At 30.7% G+C, this 20,368-nt stretch overlaps 1 protein-coding gene across 1 annotated transcript in view; it reads right to left on the bottom strand.

Moving 5' to 3' along the window:
* Positions 1 to 20,368, bottom strand: part of ptprb (protein tyrosine phosphatase receptor type b) — a 135,183-nt gene that overhangs the window by 94,924 nt on the left and 19,891 nt on the right. The window contains exon 3 of the mRNA XM_061715181.1: positions 14,836 to 14,991. Coding sequence (XP_061571165.1) covers positions 14,836 to 14,991 — 156 coding nt within the window. The remainder of the gene's footprint in view (positions 1 to 14,835; positions 14,992 to 20,368) is intronic.

Genomic DNA, 20,368 nt, shown 5'->3' with positions numbered 1-20,368 from the left:
AACACAGGTATGCAGGCAGAGCAACACAGGTATGCTGGCAGAGAAACACAGGTATGCTGGCAGAGCAACACAGGTATGCTGGCAGAGCAACACAGGTATGCTGGCAGAGCAACACAGGTATGCTGGCAGAGCAACACAGGTATGCTGGCAGAGCAACACAGGTATGCTGGCGGCATACAGCGGCAGGCTGAGACTGTCTCGGTAAATCTGAACTCTGTGGTGAGCCCATGCAGAGACAGAGCGTCTACAAACACCAGAGAGGCAGCCGGTAAGATGCTGAACAGAGAATTTGCAGATTGCTTGTGTTAGTGTTAGCGTCAGTGCTTTAAGTGGGTCGGTACGGAGCGGTACGCAGTACTTCTAAATTGTACCCATCAGCGTACCGGAAATTATTTACTGTGTGCGGCGCGTACCGGTACTGTTCTTCCCAGATTCCCCATCAGTAACATACAGTAACTCCCCCCGATCTCCCCAAAGTCTACAGGTTGGATTTGTTGATTAAGGTGTTTTGATGCTCAAAGCTTGCCGTACAGACGTAAAGGCGCGAACCCGCGTTCGCTGTACGTAAGTCGCCTGCTCATCCCGTTGAGCTATACGGACGCGCTTGTGGTTGTGACGGAAATAACTTGGAGGGACAAAATGCACGGCCAAACGGAAGTATGAAGGTAAACACAGGAGGTTTTTAACAGAGTGGGAGGGTTTAATATATATATATACATATATATATATATATATATATATATATATATATATATATATATATATATATATATATATATATATATATATATATATATATATATATATATATATATATATATATATATATATGTATACTATGCTTTACTATGTAAATTTGTGTATATACATATATATATATATATATATATATATATATATATATATATATATATATATATATATATATATATATATATATATGTATACTATGCTTTACTATGTAAATTTGTGTATATACATATATATATATATATATATATATATATATATATATATATATATATATATATATATATATATATATATATATATATATATATATATATATATATGTATACTATGCTTTACTATGTAAATTTGTGTATATACATATATATATATATATATATATATACATATATATATATATATATATATATATATATATATATATATATATATATATATATATATATATATGTATATATATATATATATGTATATACACAAATTTACATAGTAAAGCATAGTAAAGCATAGTATACATATATATATATATATATATATATATATATATATATATATATATATATATATATATGTATATATATATATATATATATATATGTATATATATATATATATATATATATATATATATATATGTATATATATATATATGTATATACACAAATTTACATAGTAAAGCATAGTAAAGCATAGTATACATATATATATATATATATATATATATATATATATATATATATATATATATATATATATATATATATGTATATATATATATATATATATATATATATATGTATATACACAAATTTACATAGTCCCATATTTGTATGACTGGAGGGGGAGAGTACCGGCACTTATTTTTTCCCACTTAAAGCAGCACAACGTAACTTTCAGCTTTTCTGAGTTTGGCGGCATCTTGTGGACAAAATCGGTAGTGTTTTACCAGAAAGAACACTACGTTTCCCATGAGCACCAGCGCGTACTGCCAGAAAACTCCTGTCCCGTCGCTGCATTTGTTTTGATGAGAGAACACGGGACGCTTTTTCTGTTTCACCAAGTGAACAGAAGGAACGCAAAAAAAAGATGTTAAACTGCTGGAAAGGAACTGGAATTTACCGGGAACCTTAAACAAGGAAGCCAGGGAGCGGTATATGGAGAAAATAATGATTATTAACGGTGTGGATCCATATGAAATCATTACTGAAGACCCATGTGTTTCAATAAATGTGTATAATAGTACAACATACAGTACATGTTTTGTATCCCTTTTACTTCTCTTTTCTTTTTTTTTGACTGCCATATTATGTTGAAGAGGCTCCGAGCGAGGCGTGAGCAATATTTTTGTTTTCCTCGTGAGATAATTTTTTTCCTCTGCAGCTACAAATAAGAGTTAATATTTTTTCCTCAACAAACTAGTTTTATCTGAAGATTGGGGTTAATTGCACCGCAGAGAGCTGGCCAGCAACTGCGTTTAGCTGGAGAAGTGGGGAATAAAACCCGTGTTTTGATCCGACCCGGTCTGTGTGAGTGTTTGTGGTTTAAGGCTGATTATGGTTCTGCGTTAAATCGACGCAGAGCCTACGGCGTAGGGTACGCGGCGACACGCACCGTACGTTGCGCGTCGCCACGTACCCTACGCCGTAGGTCTGCGTCGATCTAACGCAGAACCATAATTCAGGCTTTACTGTGTGTTTGGTCGTTACAGCCGCGATCCAAAGCGAGCCGACGGCTCTTTCACTCTTTTACTCCGTTATATCAGATACTTGGCCTGCGTGGTTCTGCCTCCGAGCAGGAAACCGGTGAAAAGTTAAACCATTAGGATCTTTTCCCCACGTCTGTTGTGTGGAGCTGCTGCAGCCACAACGCAGCAGCAGCTTCTGCGGAGCTGCGCTCCACGCCCCGCCCATTTTCGTCTCGACTGCGAATCGGGAAGGAGGGGGAAGTGACGTATGCCGTAAAGCAGTCAAAGTCGTAACGATTTGTAGTTTTTTAGTGTGGCAGGGTTCCTACCATGCTCCTCATAGTTACATAGTGCCAGTGAAGGAGATACAGACCCCTCAGATCATGACAGAGGTTCATTAAACCTGTTGGAAGTTGATGTTCCATCACAATGATGATGATGAAATATGATATTAAGGTGGAAAAGTTACGTAGTGTCGCTTTAAAGCACTGGTTAGCGTTAGCTTAGCCACAGGGTTGGTTGCCCGGCTACGAGTGGCTTGTGAAATGTTTGATGCACGTGTGTTGATTTCTGATTGCTTATCATTAAATTATAATGATATGTAGTGTAAATAGACAGTTTGTACTTATTATATTGAGACATCTAAAGTATTTCACTATTATCTTCAAAGTTGTTATGCTATTAGGAAATTTAATTTACTTAATTTATAGCATGATTCGAGTATTTTCATACTTTAATATTCAATTTCATTCTTTAAATGTAATTTCATTGTATTAATTAAAATTTGACCGAAAATATAATTAAGGTTAAATAAAATAATTCATGTTTAAAAGAATAATTCATGTTAAAATTAGTTCATACTTACCTGAAACATGCTAAAAAAACAGACTGACAATAAATATTAAAAAGAAGTGAAATTCATACTTACCTGACAACATGCTAAAATAATTGAAAAATGGGTAACTTTATTTGTAAATTTGCAATTTAATGTTAAGGTTTGGGTTTCACAGTATTTATTTATTTATTTATTTAGGTGTTTATTTTATGGTATTTTCTGCACTTATCTCGTATTTTGTATGCTTATTTCCTATTATAGTAATTTGAATTATGTACAGAATTTAAACATTTTCTTTTTGTGTGTTTGATTGAAAGGTTTTTCAACTAATGGCAAAGAATTACGCAAGAGTATCAGGGCCATGTAGGAGAAAATAATATTTGAGAGGGGAAGATTTTTTTTTTATTGTGCACTTCGAGAAAAAAGTTGAAATAAGTCGAAATGTCGAGATTAATGTTGAAATAAAATTTCAAGAATAAAGTCAAAATGTTGACTTTTTTCTCGACATTTCGACTTTTTTCTCAAAATTGTATTTCAACTTTATTCTCGAAATTTCGACTTTATTCACTAAATTTAGACTTTATTCACTAAATTTAGACTTTATTCACTAAATTTAGACTTTATTCACTAAATTTAGACTTTATTCACTAAATTTAGACTTTATTCTCGAAATTTAGACTTTAATCACGAAATTTAGACTTTATTCACTAAATTTAGACTTTATTCACGAAATTTAGACTTTAATCACGAAATTTAGACTTTATTCACTAAATTTAGACTTTATTCACTAAATTTAGACTTTATTCTCGAAATTTAGACTTTAATCACGAAATTTAGACTTTATTCACTAAATTTAGACTTTATTCTCGAAATTTAGACTTTAATCACGAAATTTAGACTTTATTCACTAAATTTAGACTTTATTCACTAAATTTAGACTTTATTCTCGAAATTTAGACTTTATTCACTAAATTTAGACTTTATTCACTAAATTTAGACTTTATTCACTAAATTTAGACTTTAATCACTAAATTTAGACTTTAATCACGAAATTTAGACTTTATTCACTAAATTTAGACTTTATTCTCGAAATTTCGACTTTATTCTCGAAATTTCGACTTTATTCACTAAATTTAGACTTTATTCACTAAATTTAGACTTTATTCACTAAATTTCGACTTTATTCACTAAATTTAGAATTTATTCACTAAATTTAGACTTTATTCACTAAATTTAGACTTTATTCACTAAATTTCGACTTTATTCACTAAATTTAGACTTTATTCACTAAATTTCGACTTTATTCACTAAATTTAGAATTTATTCACTAAATTTAGACTTTATTCACTAAATTTAGACTTTATTCACTAAATTTCGACTTTATTCACTAAATTTAGACTTTATTCACTAAATTTAGACTTTATTCACTAAATTTCGACTTTATTCACTAAATTTAGACTTTATTCACTAAATTTAGACTTTATTCACGAAATTTCGACTTTATTCACTAAATTTCGACTTTATTCACTAAATTTAGACTTTATTCACTAAATTTAGACTTTATTCACGAAATTTCGACTTTATTCACTAAATTTCGACTTTATTCACTAAATTTAGACTTTATTCACTAAATTTAGAATTTATTCACTAAATTTCGACTTTATTCACTAAATTTCGACTTTATTCACTAAATTTAGAATTTATTCACTAAATTTAGACTTTATTCACTAAATTTAGACTTTATTCACTAAATTTCGACTTTATTCACTAAATTTAGACTTTATTCACTAAATTTAGACTTTATTCACTAAATTTAGACTTTATTCACGAAATTTCGACTTTATTCACTAAATTTCGACTTTATTCACTAAATTTAGACTTTATTCACTAAATTTAGACTTTATTCACTAAATTTCGACTTTATTCACTAAATTTCGACTTTATTCACTAAATTTAGACTTTATTCTCGAAATTTCGACTTTATTCACGAAATTTAGACTTTATTCACTAAATTTCGACTTTATTCACTAAATTTCGACTTTATTCACTAAATTTCGACTTTATTCACTAAATTTAGACTTTATTCACTAAATTTCGACTTTATTCACTAAATTTAGACTTTATTCTCGAAATTTCGACTTTATTCACGAAATTTAGACTTTATTCACTAAATTTCGACTTTATTCACTAAATTTCGACTTTATTCACTAAATTTAGACTTTATTCACTAAATTTAGACTTTATTCTCGAAATTTAGACTTTATTCACTAAATTTAGACTTTATTCACTAAATTTCGACTTTATTCACTAAATTTCGACTTTATTCACTAAATTTAGACTTTAATCACGAAATTTAGACTTTATTCACTAAATTTAGACTTTATTCACTAAATTTAGACTTTATTCACTAAATTTAGACTTTATTCACTAAATTTAGACTTTATTCACTAAATTTCGACTTTATTCACTAAATTTAGACTTTATTCACTAAATTTAGACTTTATTCACTAAATTTAGACTTTATTCACTAAATTTAGACTTTATTCACTAAATTTCGACTTTATTCACTAAATTTAGACTTTATTCACTAAATTTAGACTTTATTCACTAAATTTAGACTTTATTCACTAAATTTAGACTTTATTCTCGAAATTTAGACTTTATTCACTAAATTTCGACTTTATTCACTAAATTTCGACTTTATTCACTAAATTTAGACTTTATTCACTAAATTTAGACTTTATTCACTAAATTTCGACTTTATTCACTAAATTTAGACTTTATTCACTAAATTTAGACTTTATTCACTAAATTTAGACTTTATTCACTAAATTTAGACTTTATTCACTAAATTTAGACTTTATTCACTAAATTTCGACTTTATTCACTAAATTTCGACTTTATTCACTAAATTTCGACTTTATTCACTAAATTTAGACTTTATTCACTAAATTTAGACTTTATTCACTAAATTTAGACTTTATTCTCGAAATTTAGACTTTATTCACTAAATTTAGACTTTATTCACTAAATTTAGACTTTATTCACTAAATTTCGACTTTATTCACTAAATTTCGACTTTATTCACTAAATTTCGACTTTATTCACTAAATTTAGACTTTATTCACTAAATTTAGACTTTATTCACTAAATTTCGACTTTATTCACTAAATTTCGACTTTATTCACTAAATTTAGACTTTATTCACTAAATTTAGACTTTATTCACTAAATTTAGACTTTATTCACTAAATTTCGACTTTATTCACTAAATTTCGACTTTATTCACTAAATTTCGACTTTATTCACTAAATTTAGACTTTATTCACTAAATTTAGACTTTATTCACTAAATTTCGACTTTATTCACTAAATTTAGACTTTATTCACTAAATTTAGACTTTATTCACTAAATTTAGACTTTATTCACTAAATTTCGACTTTATTCACTAAATTTCGACTTTATTCACTAAATTTAGACTTTATTCACTAAATTTAGACTTTATTCACTAAATTTCGACTTTATTCACTAAATTTCGACTTTATTCTCGAAATTTAGACTTTATTCTCGAAATTTCGACTTTATTCACTAAATTTAGACTTTATTCTCGAAATTTAGACTTTATTCACTAAATTTAGACTTTATTCACTAAATTTAGACTTTATTCACTAAATTTAGACTTTATTCACTAAATTTCGACTTTATTCACTAAATTTCGACTTTATTCACTAAATTTAGACTTTATTCACTAAATTTAGACTTTATTCACTAAATTTAGACTTTATTCACTAAATTTAGACTTTATTCACTAAATTTAGACTTTATTCACTAAATTTAGACTTTATTCACTAAATTTAGACTTTATTCACGAAATTTCGACTTTATTCACTAAATTTAGACTTTATTCACTAAATTTAGACTTTATTCACTAAATTTAGACTTTATTCACTAAATTTAGACTTTATTCACTAAATTTAGACTTTATTCACTAAATTTAGACTTTATTCACTAAATTTAGACTTTATTCTCGAAATTTAGACTTTATTCACTAAATTTAGACTTTATTCACTAAATTTAGACTTTATTCACTAAATTTAGACTTTATTCACTAAATTTAGACTTTATTCTCGAAATTTAGACTTTATTCTCGAAATTTCGACTTTATTCACTAAATTTAGACTTTATTCTCGAAATTTAGACTTTATTCACTAAATTTAGACTTTATTCACTAAATTTCGACTTTATTCACTAAATTTCGACTTTATTCACTAAATTTCGACTTTATTCACTAAATTTCGACTTTATTCACTAAATTTCGACTTTATTCACTAAATTTAGACTTTATTCACTAAATTTAGACTTTATTCACTAAATTTAGACTTTATTCACTAAATTTAGACTTTATTCACTAAATTTAGACTTTATTCACTAAATTTAGACTTTATTCACTAAATTTAGACTTTATTCACTAAATTTAGACTTTATTCACTAAATTTAGACTTTATTCTCGAAATTTAGACTTTATTCTCGAAATTTCGACTTTATTCACTAAATTTCGACTTTATTCTCGAAATTTAGACTTTATTCACTAAATTTAGACTTTATTCACTAAATTTAGACTTTATTCACTAAATTTAGACTTTATTCACTAAATTTCGACTTTATTCACGAAATTTCGACTTTATTCACGAAATTTAGACTTTATTCACTAAATTTCGACTTTATTCACTAAATTTCGACTTTATTCACTAAATTTCGACTTTATTCACTAAATTTAGACTTTATTCACTAAATTTCGACTTTATTCACTAAATTTAGACTTTATTCACTAAATTTAGACTTTATTCACTAAATTTAGACTTTATTCACGAAATTTCGACTTTATTCACTAAATTTCGACTTTATTCACTAAATTTAGACTTTATTCACTAAATTTAGACTTTATTCACTAAATTTCGACTTTATTCACTAAATTTCGACTTTATTCTCGAAATTTCGACTTTATTCTCGAAATTTCGACTTTATTCACGAAATTTAGACTTTATTCTCGAAATTTAGACTTTATTCACTAAATTTCGACTTTATTCACTAAATTTCGACTTTATTCACTAAATTTAGACTTTATTCACTAAATTTAGACTTTATTCTCGAAATTTAGACTTTATTCACTAAATTTAGACTTTATTCACTAAATTTCGACTTTATTCACTAAATTTCGACTTTATTCACTAAATTTAGACTTTAATCACGAAATTTAGACTTTATTCACTAAATTTAGACTTTATTCACTAAATTTAGACTTTATTCACTAAATTTAGACTTTATTCACTAAATTTAGACTTTATTCACTAAATTTCGACTTTATTCACTAAATTTAGACTTTAATCACTAAATTTAGACTTTATTCACTAAATTTAGACTTTATTCACTAAATTTAGACTTTATTCACTAAATTTAGACTTTATTCACTAAATTTCGACTTTATTCACTAAATTTAGACTTTATTCACTAAATTTAGACTTTATTCACTAAATTTAGACTTTATTCTCGAAATTTAGACTTTATTCACTAAATTTAGACTTTATTCACTAAATTTCGACTTTATTCACTAAATTTCGACTTTATTCACTAAATTTCGACTTTATTCACTAAATTTAGACTTTATTCACTAAATTTAGACTTTATTCACTAAATTTCGACTTTATTCACTAAATTTAGACTTTATTCACTAAATTTAGACTTTATTCACTAAATTTAGACTTTATTCACTAAATTTAGACTTTATTCTCGAAATTTAGACTTTATTCACTAAATTTAGACTTTATTCACTAAATTTCGACTTTATTCACTAAATTTAGACTTTATTCACTAAATTTAGACTTTATTCACTAAATTTAGACTTTATTCACTAAATTTCGACTTTATTCACTAAATTTCGACTTTATTCACTAAATTTAGACTTTATTCACTAAATTTAGACTTTATTCACTAAATTTAGACTTTATTCACTAAATTTAGACTTTATTCTCGAAATTTAGACTTTATTCACTAAATTTAGACTTTATTCACTAAATTTCGACTTTATTCACTAAATTTCGACTTTATTCACTAAATTTCGACTTTATTCACTAAATTTCGACTTTATTCACTAAATTTCGACTTTATTCACTAAATTTAGACTTTATTCACTAAATTTAGACTTTATTCACTAAATTTCGACTTTATTCACTAAATTTAGACTTTATTCACTAAATTTAGACTTTATTCACTAAATTTAGACTTTATTCACTAAATTTCGACTTTATTCACTAAATTTAGACTTTATTCACTAAATTTAGACTTTATTCACTAAATTTCGACTTTATTCACTAAATTTCGACTTTATTCACTAAATTTCGACTTTATTCACTAAATTTAGACTTTATTCACTAAATTTAGACTTTATTCACTAAATTTAGACTTTATTCACTAAATTTCGACTTTATTCACTAAATTTAGACTTTATTCACTAAATTTAGACTTTATTCACTAAATTTAGACTTTATTCACTAAATTTCGACTTTATTCACTAAATTTAGACTTTATTCTCGAAATTTAGACTTTATTCTCGAAATTTCGACTTTATTCACTAAATTTAGACTTTATTCTCGAAATTTAGACTTTATTCACTAAATTTAGACTTTATTCACTAAATTTAGACTTTATTCACTAAATTTAGACTTTATTCACTAAATTTCGACTTTATTCACTAAATTTCGACTTTATTCACTAAATTTAGACTTTATTCACTAAATTTAGACTTTATTCACTAAATTTAGACTTTATTCACTAAATTTAGACTTTATTCACTAAATTTAGACTTTATTCACTAAATTTAGACTTTATTCACTAAATTTAGACTTTATTCACTAAATTTCGACTTTATTCACGAAATTTCGACTTTATTCACTAAATTTAGACTTTATTCACTAAATTTAGACTTTATTCACTAAATTTAGACTTTATTCACTAAATTTAGACTTTATTCACTAAATTTAGACTTTATTCACTAAATTTAGACTTTATTCACTAAATTTAGACTTTATTCTCGAAATTTAGACTTTATTCACTAAATTTAGACTTTATTCACTAAATTTAGACTTTATTCACTAAATTTAGACTTTATTCACTAAATTTAGACTTTATTCACTAAATTTAGACTTTATTCTCGAAATTTAGACTTTATTCTCGAAATTTCGACTTTATTCACTAAATTTAGACTTTATTCTCGAAATTTAGACTTTATTCACTAAATTTAGACTTTATTCACTAAATTTAGACTTTATTCACTAAATTTAGACTTTATTCACTAAATTTCGACTTTATTCACTAAATTTCGACTTTATTCACTAAATTTAGACTTTATTCACTAAATTTAGACTTTATTCACTAAATTTAGACTTTATTCACTAAATTTAGACTTTATTCACTAAATTTAGACTTTATTCACTAAATTTAGACTTTATTCACTAAATTTCGACTTTATTCACTAAATTTAGACTTTATTCACTAAATTTAGACTTTATTCACTAAATTTAGACTTTATTCACTAAATTTAGACTTTATTCACTAAATTTAGACTTTATTCACTAAATTTAGACTTTATTCTCGAAATTTAGACTTTATTCTCGAAATTTCGACTTTATTCACTAAATTTCGACTTTATTCTCGAAATTTAGACTTTATTCACTAAATTTAGACTTTATTCACTAAATTTAGACTTTATTCACTAAATTTAGACTTTATTCTCGAAATTTAGACTTTATTCACTAAATTTAGACTTTATTCACTAAATTTAGACTTTATTCACTAAATTTAGACTTTATTCACTAAATTTAGACTTTATTCACTAAATTTAGACTTTATTCTCGAAATTTAGACTTTATTCTCGAAATTTCGACTTTATTCACTAAATTTAGACTTTATTCTCGAAATTTAGACTTTATTCACTAAATTTAGACTTTATTCACTAAATTTAGACTTTATTCACTAAATTTCGACTTTATTCACTAAATTTCGACTTTATTCACTAAATTTCGACTTTATTCACTAAATTTAGACTTTATTCACTAAATTTAGACTTTATTCACTAAATTTAGACTTTATTCACTAAATTTAGACTTTATTCACTAAATTTAGACTTTATTCACTAAATTTAGACTTTATTCACTAAATTTAGACTTTATTCACTAAATTTAGACTTTATTCACTAAATTTAGACTTTATTCTCGAAATTTAGACTTTATTCTCGAAATTTCGACTTTATTCACTAAATTTCGACTTTATTCTCGAAATTTAGACTTTATTCACTAAATTTAGACTTTATTCACTAAATTTAGACTTTATTCACTAAATTTAGACTTTATTCACTAAATTTCGACTTTATTCACTAAATTTCGACTTTATTCACGAAATTTAGACTTTATTCACTAAATTTCGACTTTATTCACTAAATTTCGACTTTATTCACTAAATTTCGACTTTATTCACTAAATTTAGACTTTATTCACTAAATTTCGACTTTATTCACTAAATTTAGACTTTATTCACTAAATTTAGACTTTATTCACTAAATTTAGACTTTATTCACGAAATTTCGACTTTATTCACTAAATTTCGACTTTATTCACTAAATTTAGACTTTATTCACTAAATTTAGACTTTATTCACTAAATTTCGACTTTATTCACTAAATTTCGACTTTATTCACTAAATTTCGACTTTATTCTCGAAATTTCGACTTTATTCACGAAATTTAGACTTTATTCACTAAATTTCGACTTTATTCACTAAATTTCGACTTTATTCACTAAATTTAGACTTTATTCACTAAATTTAGACTTTATTCTCGAAATTTAGACTTTATTCACTAAATTTAGACTTTATTCACTAAATTTCGACTTTATTCACTAAATTTCGACTTTATTCACTAAATTTAGACTTTAATCACGAAATTTAGACTTTATTCACTAAATTTAGACTTTATTCACTAAATTTAGACTTTATTCACTAAATTTAGACTTTATTCACTAAATTTAGACTTTATTCACTAAATTTCGACTTTATTCACTAAATTTAGACTTTAATCACTAAATTTAGACTTTATTCACTAAATTTAGACTTTATTCACTAAATTTAGACTTTATTCACTAAATTTCGACTTTATTCACTAAATTTCGACTTTATTCACTAAATTTAGACTTTATTCACTAAATTTAGACTTTATTCACTAAATTTAGACTTTATTCACTAAATTTAGACTTTATTCTCGAAATTTAGACTTTATTCTCGAAATTTAGACTTTATTCACTAAATTTCGACTTTATTCACTAAATTTCGACTTTATTCACTAAATTTAGACTTTATTCACTAAATTTAGACTTTATTCACTAAATTTAGACTTTATTCACTAAATTTAGACTTTATTCACTAAATTTAGACTTTATTCACTAAATTTAGACTTTATTCACTAAATTTAGACTTTATTCTCGAAATTTAGACTTTATTCACTAAATTTCGACTTTATTCACTAAATTTAGACTTTATTCACTAAATTTAGACTTTATTCACTAAATTTAGACTTTATTCACTAAATTTCGACTTTATTCACTAAATTTCGACTTTATTCACTAAATTTCGACTTTATTCACTAAATTTAGACTTTATTCACTAAATTTAGACTTTATTCTCGAAATTTAGACTTTATTCACTAAATTTAGACTTTATTCACTAAATTTAGACTTTATTCACTAAATTTCGACTTTATTCACTAAATTTCGACTTTATTCACTAAATTTCGACTTTATTCACTAAATTTCGACTTTATTCACTAAATTTCGACTTTATTCACTAAATTTAGACTTTATTCACTAAATTTAGACTTTATTCACTAAATTTCGACTTTATTCACTAAATTTAGACTTTATTCACTAAATTTAGACTTTATTCACTAAATTTAGACTTTATTCACTAAATTTAGACTTTATTCACTAAATTTCGACTTTATTCACTAAATTTAGACTTTATTCACTAAATTTAGACTTTATTCACTAAATTTCGACTTTATTCACTAAATTTCGACTTTATTCACTAAATTTCGACTTTATTCACTAAATTTCGACTTTATTCACTAAATTTAGACTTTATTCACTAAATTTAGACTTTATTCACTAAATTTAGACTTTATTCACTAAATTTAGACTTTATTCACTAAATTTCGACTTTATTCACTAAATTTAGACTTTATTCACTAAATTTAGACTTTATTCACTAAATTTAGACTTTATTCACTAAATTTCGACTTTATTCACTAAATTTAGACTTTATTCTCGAAATTTAGACTTTATTCACTAAATTTAGACTTTATTCACTAAATTTAGACTTTATTCACTAAATTTAGACTTTATTCACTAAATTTAGACTTTATTCACTAAATTTAGACTTTATTCACTAAATTTAGACTTTATTCTCGAAATTTCGACTTTATTCACTAAATTTAGACTTTATTCACTAAATTTAGACTTTATTCACTAAATTTAGACTTTATTCACTAAATTTAGACTTTATTCACTAAATTTAGACTTTATTCACTAAATTTAGACTTTATTCACTAAATTTAGACTTTATTCACTAAATTTAGACTTTATTCACTAAATTTAGACTTTATTCACTAAATTTAGACTTTATTCACTAAATTTAGACTTTATTCACTAAATTTAGACTTTATTCACGAAATTTCGACTTTATTCACTAAATTTAGACTTTATTCACTAAATTTAGACTTTATTCACTAAATTTAGACTTTATTCACTAAATTTAGACTTTATTCACTAAATTTAGACTTTATTCACTAAATTTCGACTTTATTCTCGAAATTTAGACTTTATTCACTAAATTTAGACTTTATTCACTAAATTTAGACTTTATTCACTAAATTTAGACTTTATTCACTAAATTTAGACTTTATTCACTAAATTTAGACTTTATTCTCGAAATTTAGACTTTATTCTCGAAATTTCGACTTTATTCACTAAATTTAGACTTTATTCTCGAAATTTAGACTTTATTCACTAAATTTAGACTTTATTCACTAAATTTAGACTTTATTCACTAAATTTAGACTTTATTCACTAAATTTCGACTTTATTCACTAAATTTCGACTTTATTCACTAAATTTCGACTTTATTCACTAAATTTAGACTTTATTCACTAAATTTCGACTTTATTCACTAAATTTAGACTTTATTCACTAAATTTCGACTTTATTCACTAAATTTAGACTTTTTTCTCAAAGTGCACAATAAAAAAAATCTTCCCTTCTCAAATATGTTTTTTTCTCTGCCTGGCCCTAATACTCTTCCGTAAAGAATAGATTATGCACCTTGAAAATAAAAGAAAGAAAAGGAAAAGCTGTCGGGTCATTTGAGTGGATTCCAGTTAAAAGACATTCCTTTCAAGTGGGGAAAATTGCATGGCAAAAAGAGAAAAAGAGAAAGAAAGTTGACACAGAGGTTCTGGTCAGACGTACCGGACCGGTTGGATCCCGGTTCATGGTCCAGTCCCGGCGCTAGCTCCGTTAGCTGCAGCCTGAAGCGCTGCGTCCTGCCGGCCCCGGCCTGCCAGGAAACTCCCAGGGTGGTGGAGGTTCTGGAGGAGACGGTGAGGCCGGACACGGGGGACGGTCCTGGGAGACCAGAGAGACGTTAGAACATGAGCTGGTCCACCAGGACCTGGACCAGGTCTGGTCCAGGTCCTGGTCCTGACCTGGACCTGGACCTGGAGGACCTGGAGGAGACGGTGAGGCCGGACACGGGGGACGGTCCTGGGAGAGACCAGGGAGACTGTTAGAATACCAGCTACTATATAAAATGGAAAGGATTACTTTCTCACTTCGGCTACAAATGGATAAATTCACAAGGTCATGGTCAAAATGGGTCTCCTATATTCAAAAGTCACAATTATCTAGGGTTTCCACCTTTCAGAAATAGAAATAAGGGACACCCTGATTTCAGCAGCGCAGGAGCCAAAAAAAAAGCCCCAAAACTTCTAAACTGAATAAAAATGTGTTTATTTTATATGAAAAAACTAAACGCTTTGATTTAAAGTTTAAAGTTCTTTATTAGCATTTAACTTGCATGACTGTACAGACAGACAACCATACTAGCAACTGAAATATCCTCCTATGCTACGTATGTAACATCAGCCCAGATGTAGAATATAGATACAGGTGAAGAATATGGTGTAAAAGTTAATTTATTTCAATAATTCAACTAGAATATGGTGTAAAAGTTAATTTATTTCAATAATTCAACTAGAATATGATGTAAAAGTTAATTTATTTCAATAATTCAACTAGAATATGGTGTAAAAGTTAATTTATTTCAATAATTCAACTAGAATATGGTGTAAAAGTTAATTTATTTCAATAATTCAACTAGAATATGGTGTAAAAGTTAATTTATTTCAATAATTCAACTAGAATATGGTGTAAAAGTTAATTTATTTCAATAATTCAACTAGAATATGGTGTAAAAGTTAATTTATTTCAATAATTCAACTAGAATATGCTGTAAAAGTTAATGTATTTCAATAATTCAACTAGAATATGGTGTAAAAGTTAATTTATTTCAATAATTCAACTAGAATATGGTGTAAAAGTTAATTTATTTCAATAATTCAACTAGAATATGGTGTAAAAGTTAATTTATTTCAATAATTCAACTAAAATATGGTGTAAAAGTTAATTTATTTCAATAATTCAACTAGAATATGGTGTAAAAGTTAATTTATTTCAATAATTCAACTAGAATATGTGGTAAAAGTTAATTTATTTCAATAATTCAACTAGAATATGGTGTAAAAGTTAATTTATTTCAATAATTCAACTAGAATATGGTGTAAAAGTTAATTTATTTCAATAATTCAACTAGAATATGGTGTAAAAGTTAATTTATTTCAATAATTCAACTAGAATATGGTGTAAAAGTTAATTTATTTCAATAATTCAACTAGAATATGGTGTAAAAGTTAATGAAAATACGGTACAAATCGTGTCCCGTATTAGTTCAATACGGGACGCAACATTTTTTTTCTCAAATAAAGGACAATTCCGTATTTTACGGGACGGGTGGCGACCCTACAATTATCTAGAAACTGAATAACTTGTCTCCACTCACTTACTTTCTCGATCATTTCTCTGTTGGTTTGATGGACTGCCAGGTTTCATGCGTTTTATACGTACATAATTATATGTGTGTGTATCCAAACCCTTATAATATCGTAGTTCTGTCTCCCTGCAACTGAATTAAGTCGCTGTTACAAGCCCACACATCCTGTTTTTATTCATCATTGTTCCCCTTTTTTTTTTTGTGTGTATGTTTGTCTTTGGTTAGTTCTGTTTGTTCGTTTTACCTTAAAAAATATAAATATACGCAGGTTTTGTTTCTTTCAACATTACAACTATAGGGCAACAGCTATGTTTTGACATGCTGATGTTTTTCTTTCTTCCTGACAAAATTGTAAACCAAATGTACATCAAATGGACCAGGACCAGGTTCAGGTTTCATCCATTTAACCTTGTTAAAAGGAACCCTGCATATTAAGACATGTAGGTCTTAAAAGATAAATGTTGGTATCAATTATAACAATGTGATATAAAAAACCTTGTTGATGTCTTCGTTTTTATAAAATTTGAAAATATAATTTAACTCGTAGGTCGCCATTGTTGTTTACACCGCAATGCATTCTGGGTAGTGACGTCACACGGTGGCTCCTGCTAGCCCCCGTACACTGTTCTGACACCCAGAAACAGATGAAAACACAGCTAAACAGATGACGGCGCAACAGAAACACAGATGAAAACACAGCTGAACATTAAGGTGACGAAGCACCTACAAAAAAGTAAAAAAAAAAAAAAAAAGTACAGCACCATAAAGCATGAACTATAAAAACACCATAAAACTCAGATAGACTAACAGACCACACGTTTCAACTAGCAGATAGCCGATGCTACAATAAAAACCCCAGCCAGATCTGGCGTCATTAAATTAAATAAAGATGTTCTTGCCTATTTGAAGCGAAGTTTGCGCCTCCCGTTTCGTCAAAGTCCCGGGCCAGTCCCCTCAGCCTCTGGTCTGTCATCAAACGGTGGACCCAGCACCGAGGCCGGTTTTAGGGGGGGGCAGGGGTGGGCTATGCCAAACTCAAACGTGCATCCTGCCCACCGGCGTCTCCATCCCAGCGGCGGCAGCGAGAGCGGAGAGCGGAGAGCGGCGAGCGGGTGGCGGAGCGCTGCGGGCTGTAGAGCCACGGCTACGTAGGCTACGCAGGCTACGGCGTAGCCTACGCCGTCTACGCCGGAGGCTACGCCGTCTACGCCGTAGTCTACGCCGGAGGCTACGCCGTCTACGCCGTAGCCTACGCCGTCTACGCCGGAGGCTACGCCGTCTACGCCGTAGACTACGCCGTCTACGCCGTAGGCTACGCCGTCTACGCCGTAGCCTACGCCGTCTACGCCGGAGGCTACGCCGTCTACGCCGTAGCCTACGCCGTCTACGCCGGAGGCTACGCCGTCTACGCCGTAGGCTACGCCGTCTACGCCGTAGCCTACGCCGTCTACGCCGGAGGCTACGCCGTCTACGCCGTAGCCTACGCCGTCTACGCCGGAGGCTACGCCGTCTACGCCGTAGTCTACGCCGGAGGCTACGCCGTCTACGCCGTAGCCTACGCCGTCTACGCCGGAGGCTACGCCGTCTACGCCGGAGGCTACGCCGTCTACGGCGTAGGCTACGCCGTCTACGCCGTAGCCTACGCCGTCTACGCCGTAGCCTACGCCGTCTACGCCGGAGGCTACGCCGTCTACGCCGTAGCCTACGCCGTCTACGCCGTAGCCTACGCCGTCTACGCCGTAGCCTACGCCGTCTACGCCGGAGGCTACGCCGTCTACGCCGGAGGCTACGCCGTCTACGCCGGAGGCTACGCCGTCTACGCCGGAGGCTACGCCGTCTACGCCGGAGCCTAATGCACTGGTAAGATGCGCACGACATTGATCATTTTTGCAGATCTCCCGTGCATCACAGAACTTTGATCCAGTTTGCCTGAACCGAGACGTCCTAGGGGCTCCCTCGTCAGCCTCCACAGCCGGGAGAGTGCTGCTCATCTATGTTTTAGATACCTGTCCCAGTTAAACTAATGGGGCTTATCTTCCCAGAGCCACCGCTCTACGTCATCGCCCCCAGAATGCATTGCGCAGGTAAAACATGGCGTCTCCCGCAGGTCAAAATATGTGATAAACATTGTAGATTTTTAAAGCAATTAGATTATTTTATGTGTTTCTAACAACATATTTTAGTATAAGAGAAAGATTGTGGCTAATTAGGGACTACAAGTCTTAATAACCAGGGTTCCTTTTAAAGGACCGAGTTAAAAACCCTGAAAACACACACACACAAACACACACACACGTATACATAAACACACACACACACAAACACACACACACGTATACATAAACACACACACACACAAACACACACACACGTATACATAAACACACACACACACACACACACATAAACACACACACACACACACACACACACACACACGTATACATAAACACACACACACACACACACACATAAACACACACACACACATATATAAACACACCAACACACACCCTTTCCCAGAGAACAGAGAACAATGGGACAGGAAGTAGCCGCCGCCGCGGCGCTCCACCTCTCTGGAAACAGAACTCCTGTTCTGGCCGCGGGCCAGCGCTACGCTACGCTAGCTGCCAACACCGCTACGCTAGCTGTCAGCGCCGCTAGGCTAGCTGCCAGCACCGCCACCGCGCAGCAGCAGCAGGGCGGAGTTCCTGTGGCTAATCACAGAGTTACAGAGGGAAGCTGCTGACATTCACACAAACACTAGTGGGAGGAAAGCCTTAAGCCAAACAGTGGCAAGAAAAACTCCCCTTTAGGAGGGAAGAGACCAGGACCAGGACCAGAACCTGGACCAGGATCATAAGGGGGGACCCTCCTGCCGAAGGCCAGACTGGGGGAGTCGGGATGGGGGGGATGGACGCAGCAGTGGGATGACCAGGTTCAGGTTCAGGTTACTTTATTGATACCCAAGGGTAAACTGGTTTTGCAGTCAAGAGTTAAACCAGCAACAGAAAACAGACAATCAGTTCAGGAACAAGACATTTAAGAAGAACACATACACATAAAACAAGAGACAGCTTCGGCTCGACAGAAAGTGCTGCAGTTCATGAAATAAATATAAGAAATAAAAGACATGAGGCTAAAAAAGAATTAAAACACCAAGAGCAAAATTTCCTCCAAGTTAGGAATGGATAAGAGCAATAAGATAAAAACATTGTTAAATACATCGTGCTCCGAAAAGTGACTAGTGCAACTTTTGTGCAAACTACAGCTTGTTCACCAGTGTTACTGCAGCTGGAACAAAGCTGTTTTTATAACGTTTAGTTTTACAAAATGGGACTGACAACCTCCGTCCAGAGGGGAGAAACTGAAATTCACTGTGCAAAGGGTGTAAACTATCATTTAAAATGGTGGTGGCTATCCGCTGTAACTGCCTGGTGTACAGGGAAGAAGGGTTCAGCTGTGGCTCACCTATCAGCTTACAAGACCATTTCACAAGTAAACTGATAGAGAGGTGGGGGGGGGGGGGGGCAGACCTGGTCCTGCAGGTCTTAGACCTGGTCCTGCAGGTTCTAGACCTGGTCCTGCAGGTTCTAGACCTGCTCGCAAAACGCATACACGCACGCAAAACAAACGCAAAACGCACAAAAAAACGCACGAAAAAACGCACGAACGAACGCAAAACGAACACAAAACGAACGCACGCACGCAAAAAAGCACGGAAAAACGCACACTCGCACGCAAAAAACGCACGAACGAATGCAAAACGAACGAAAACGAACGCAAAACGCACGAAAAAATGCACGAACGCACGCAAAACGCATGCAAAACGCACGCACGCACGAACGAACGCAAAACGAATGCAAAACGAACACAAAACGAACGCACGCACGC

This window comes from Cololabis saira, chromosome 23, assembly GCF_033807715.1.
Source record: "Cololabis saira isolate AMF1-May2022 chromosome 23, fColSai1.1, whole genome shotgun sequence".
Taxonomy (NCBI): Eukaryota; Metazoa; Chordata; class Actinopteri; order Beloniformes; family Belonidae; genus Cololabis; species Cololabis saira.
This window is presented reverse-complemented; position numbering and strand designations above follow the sequence as displayed.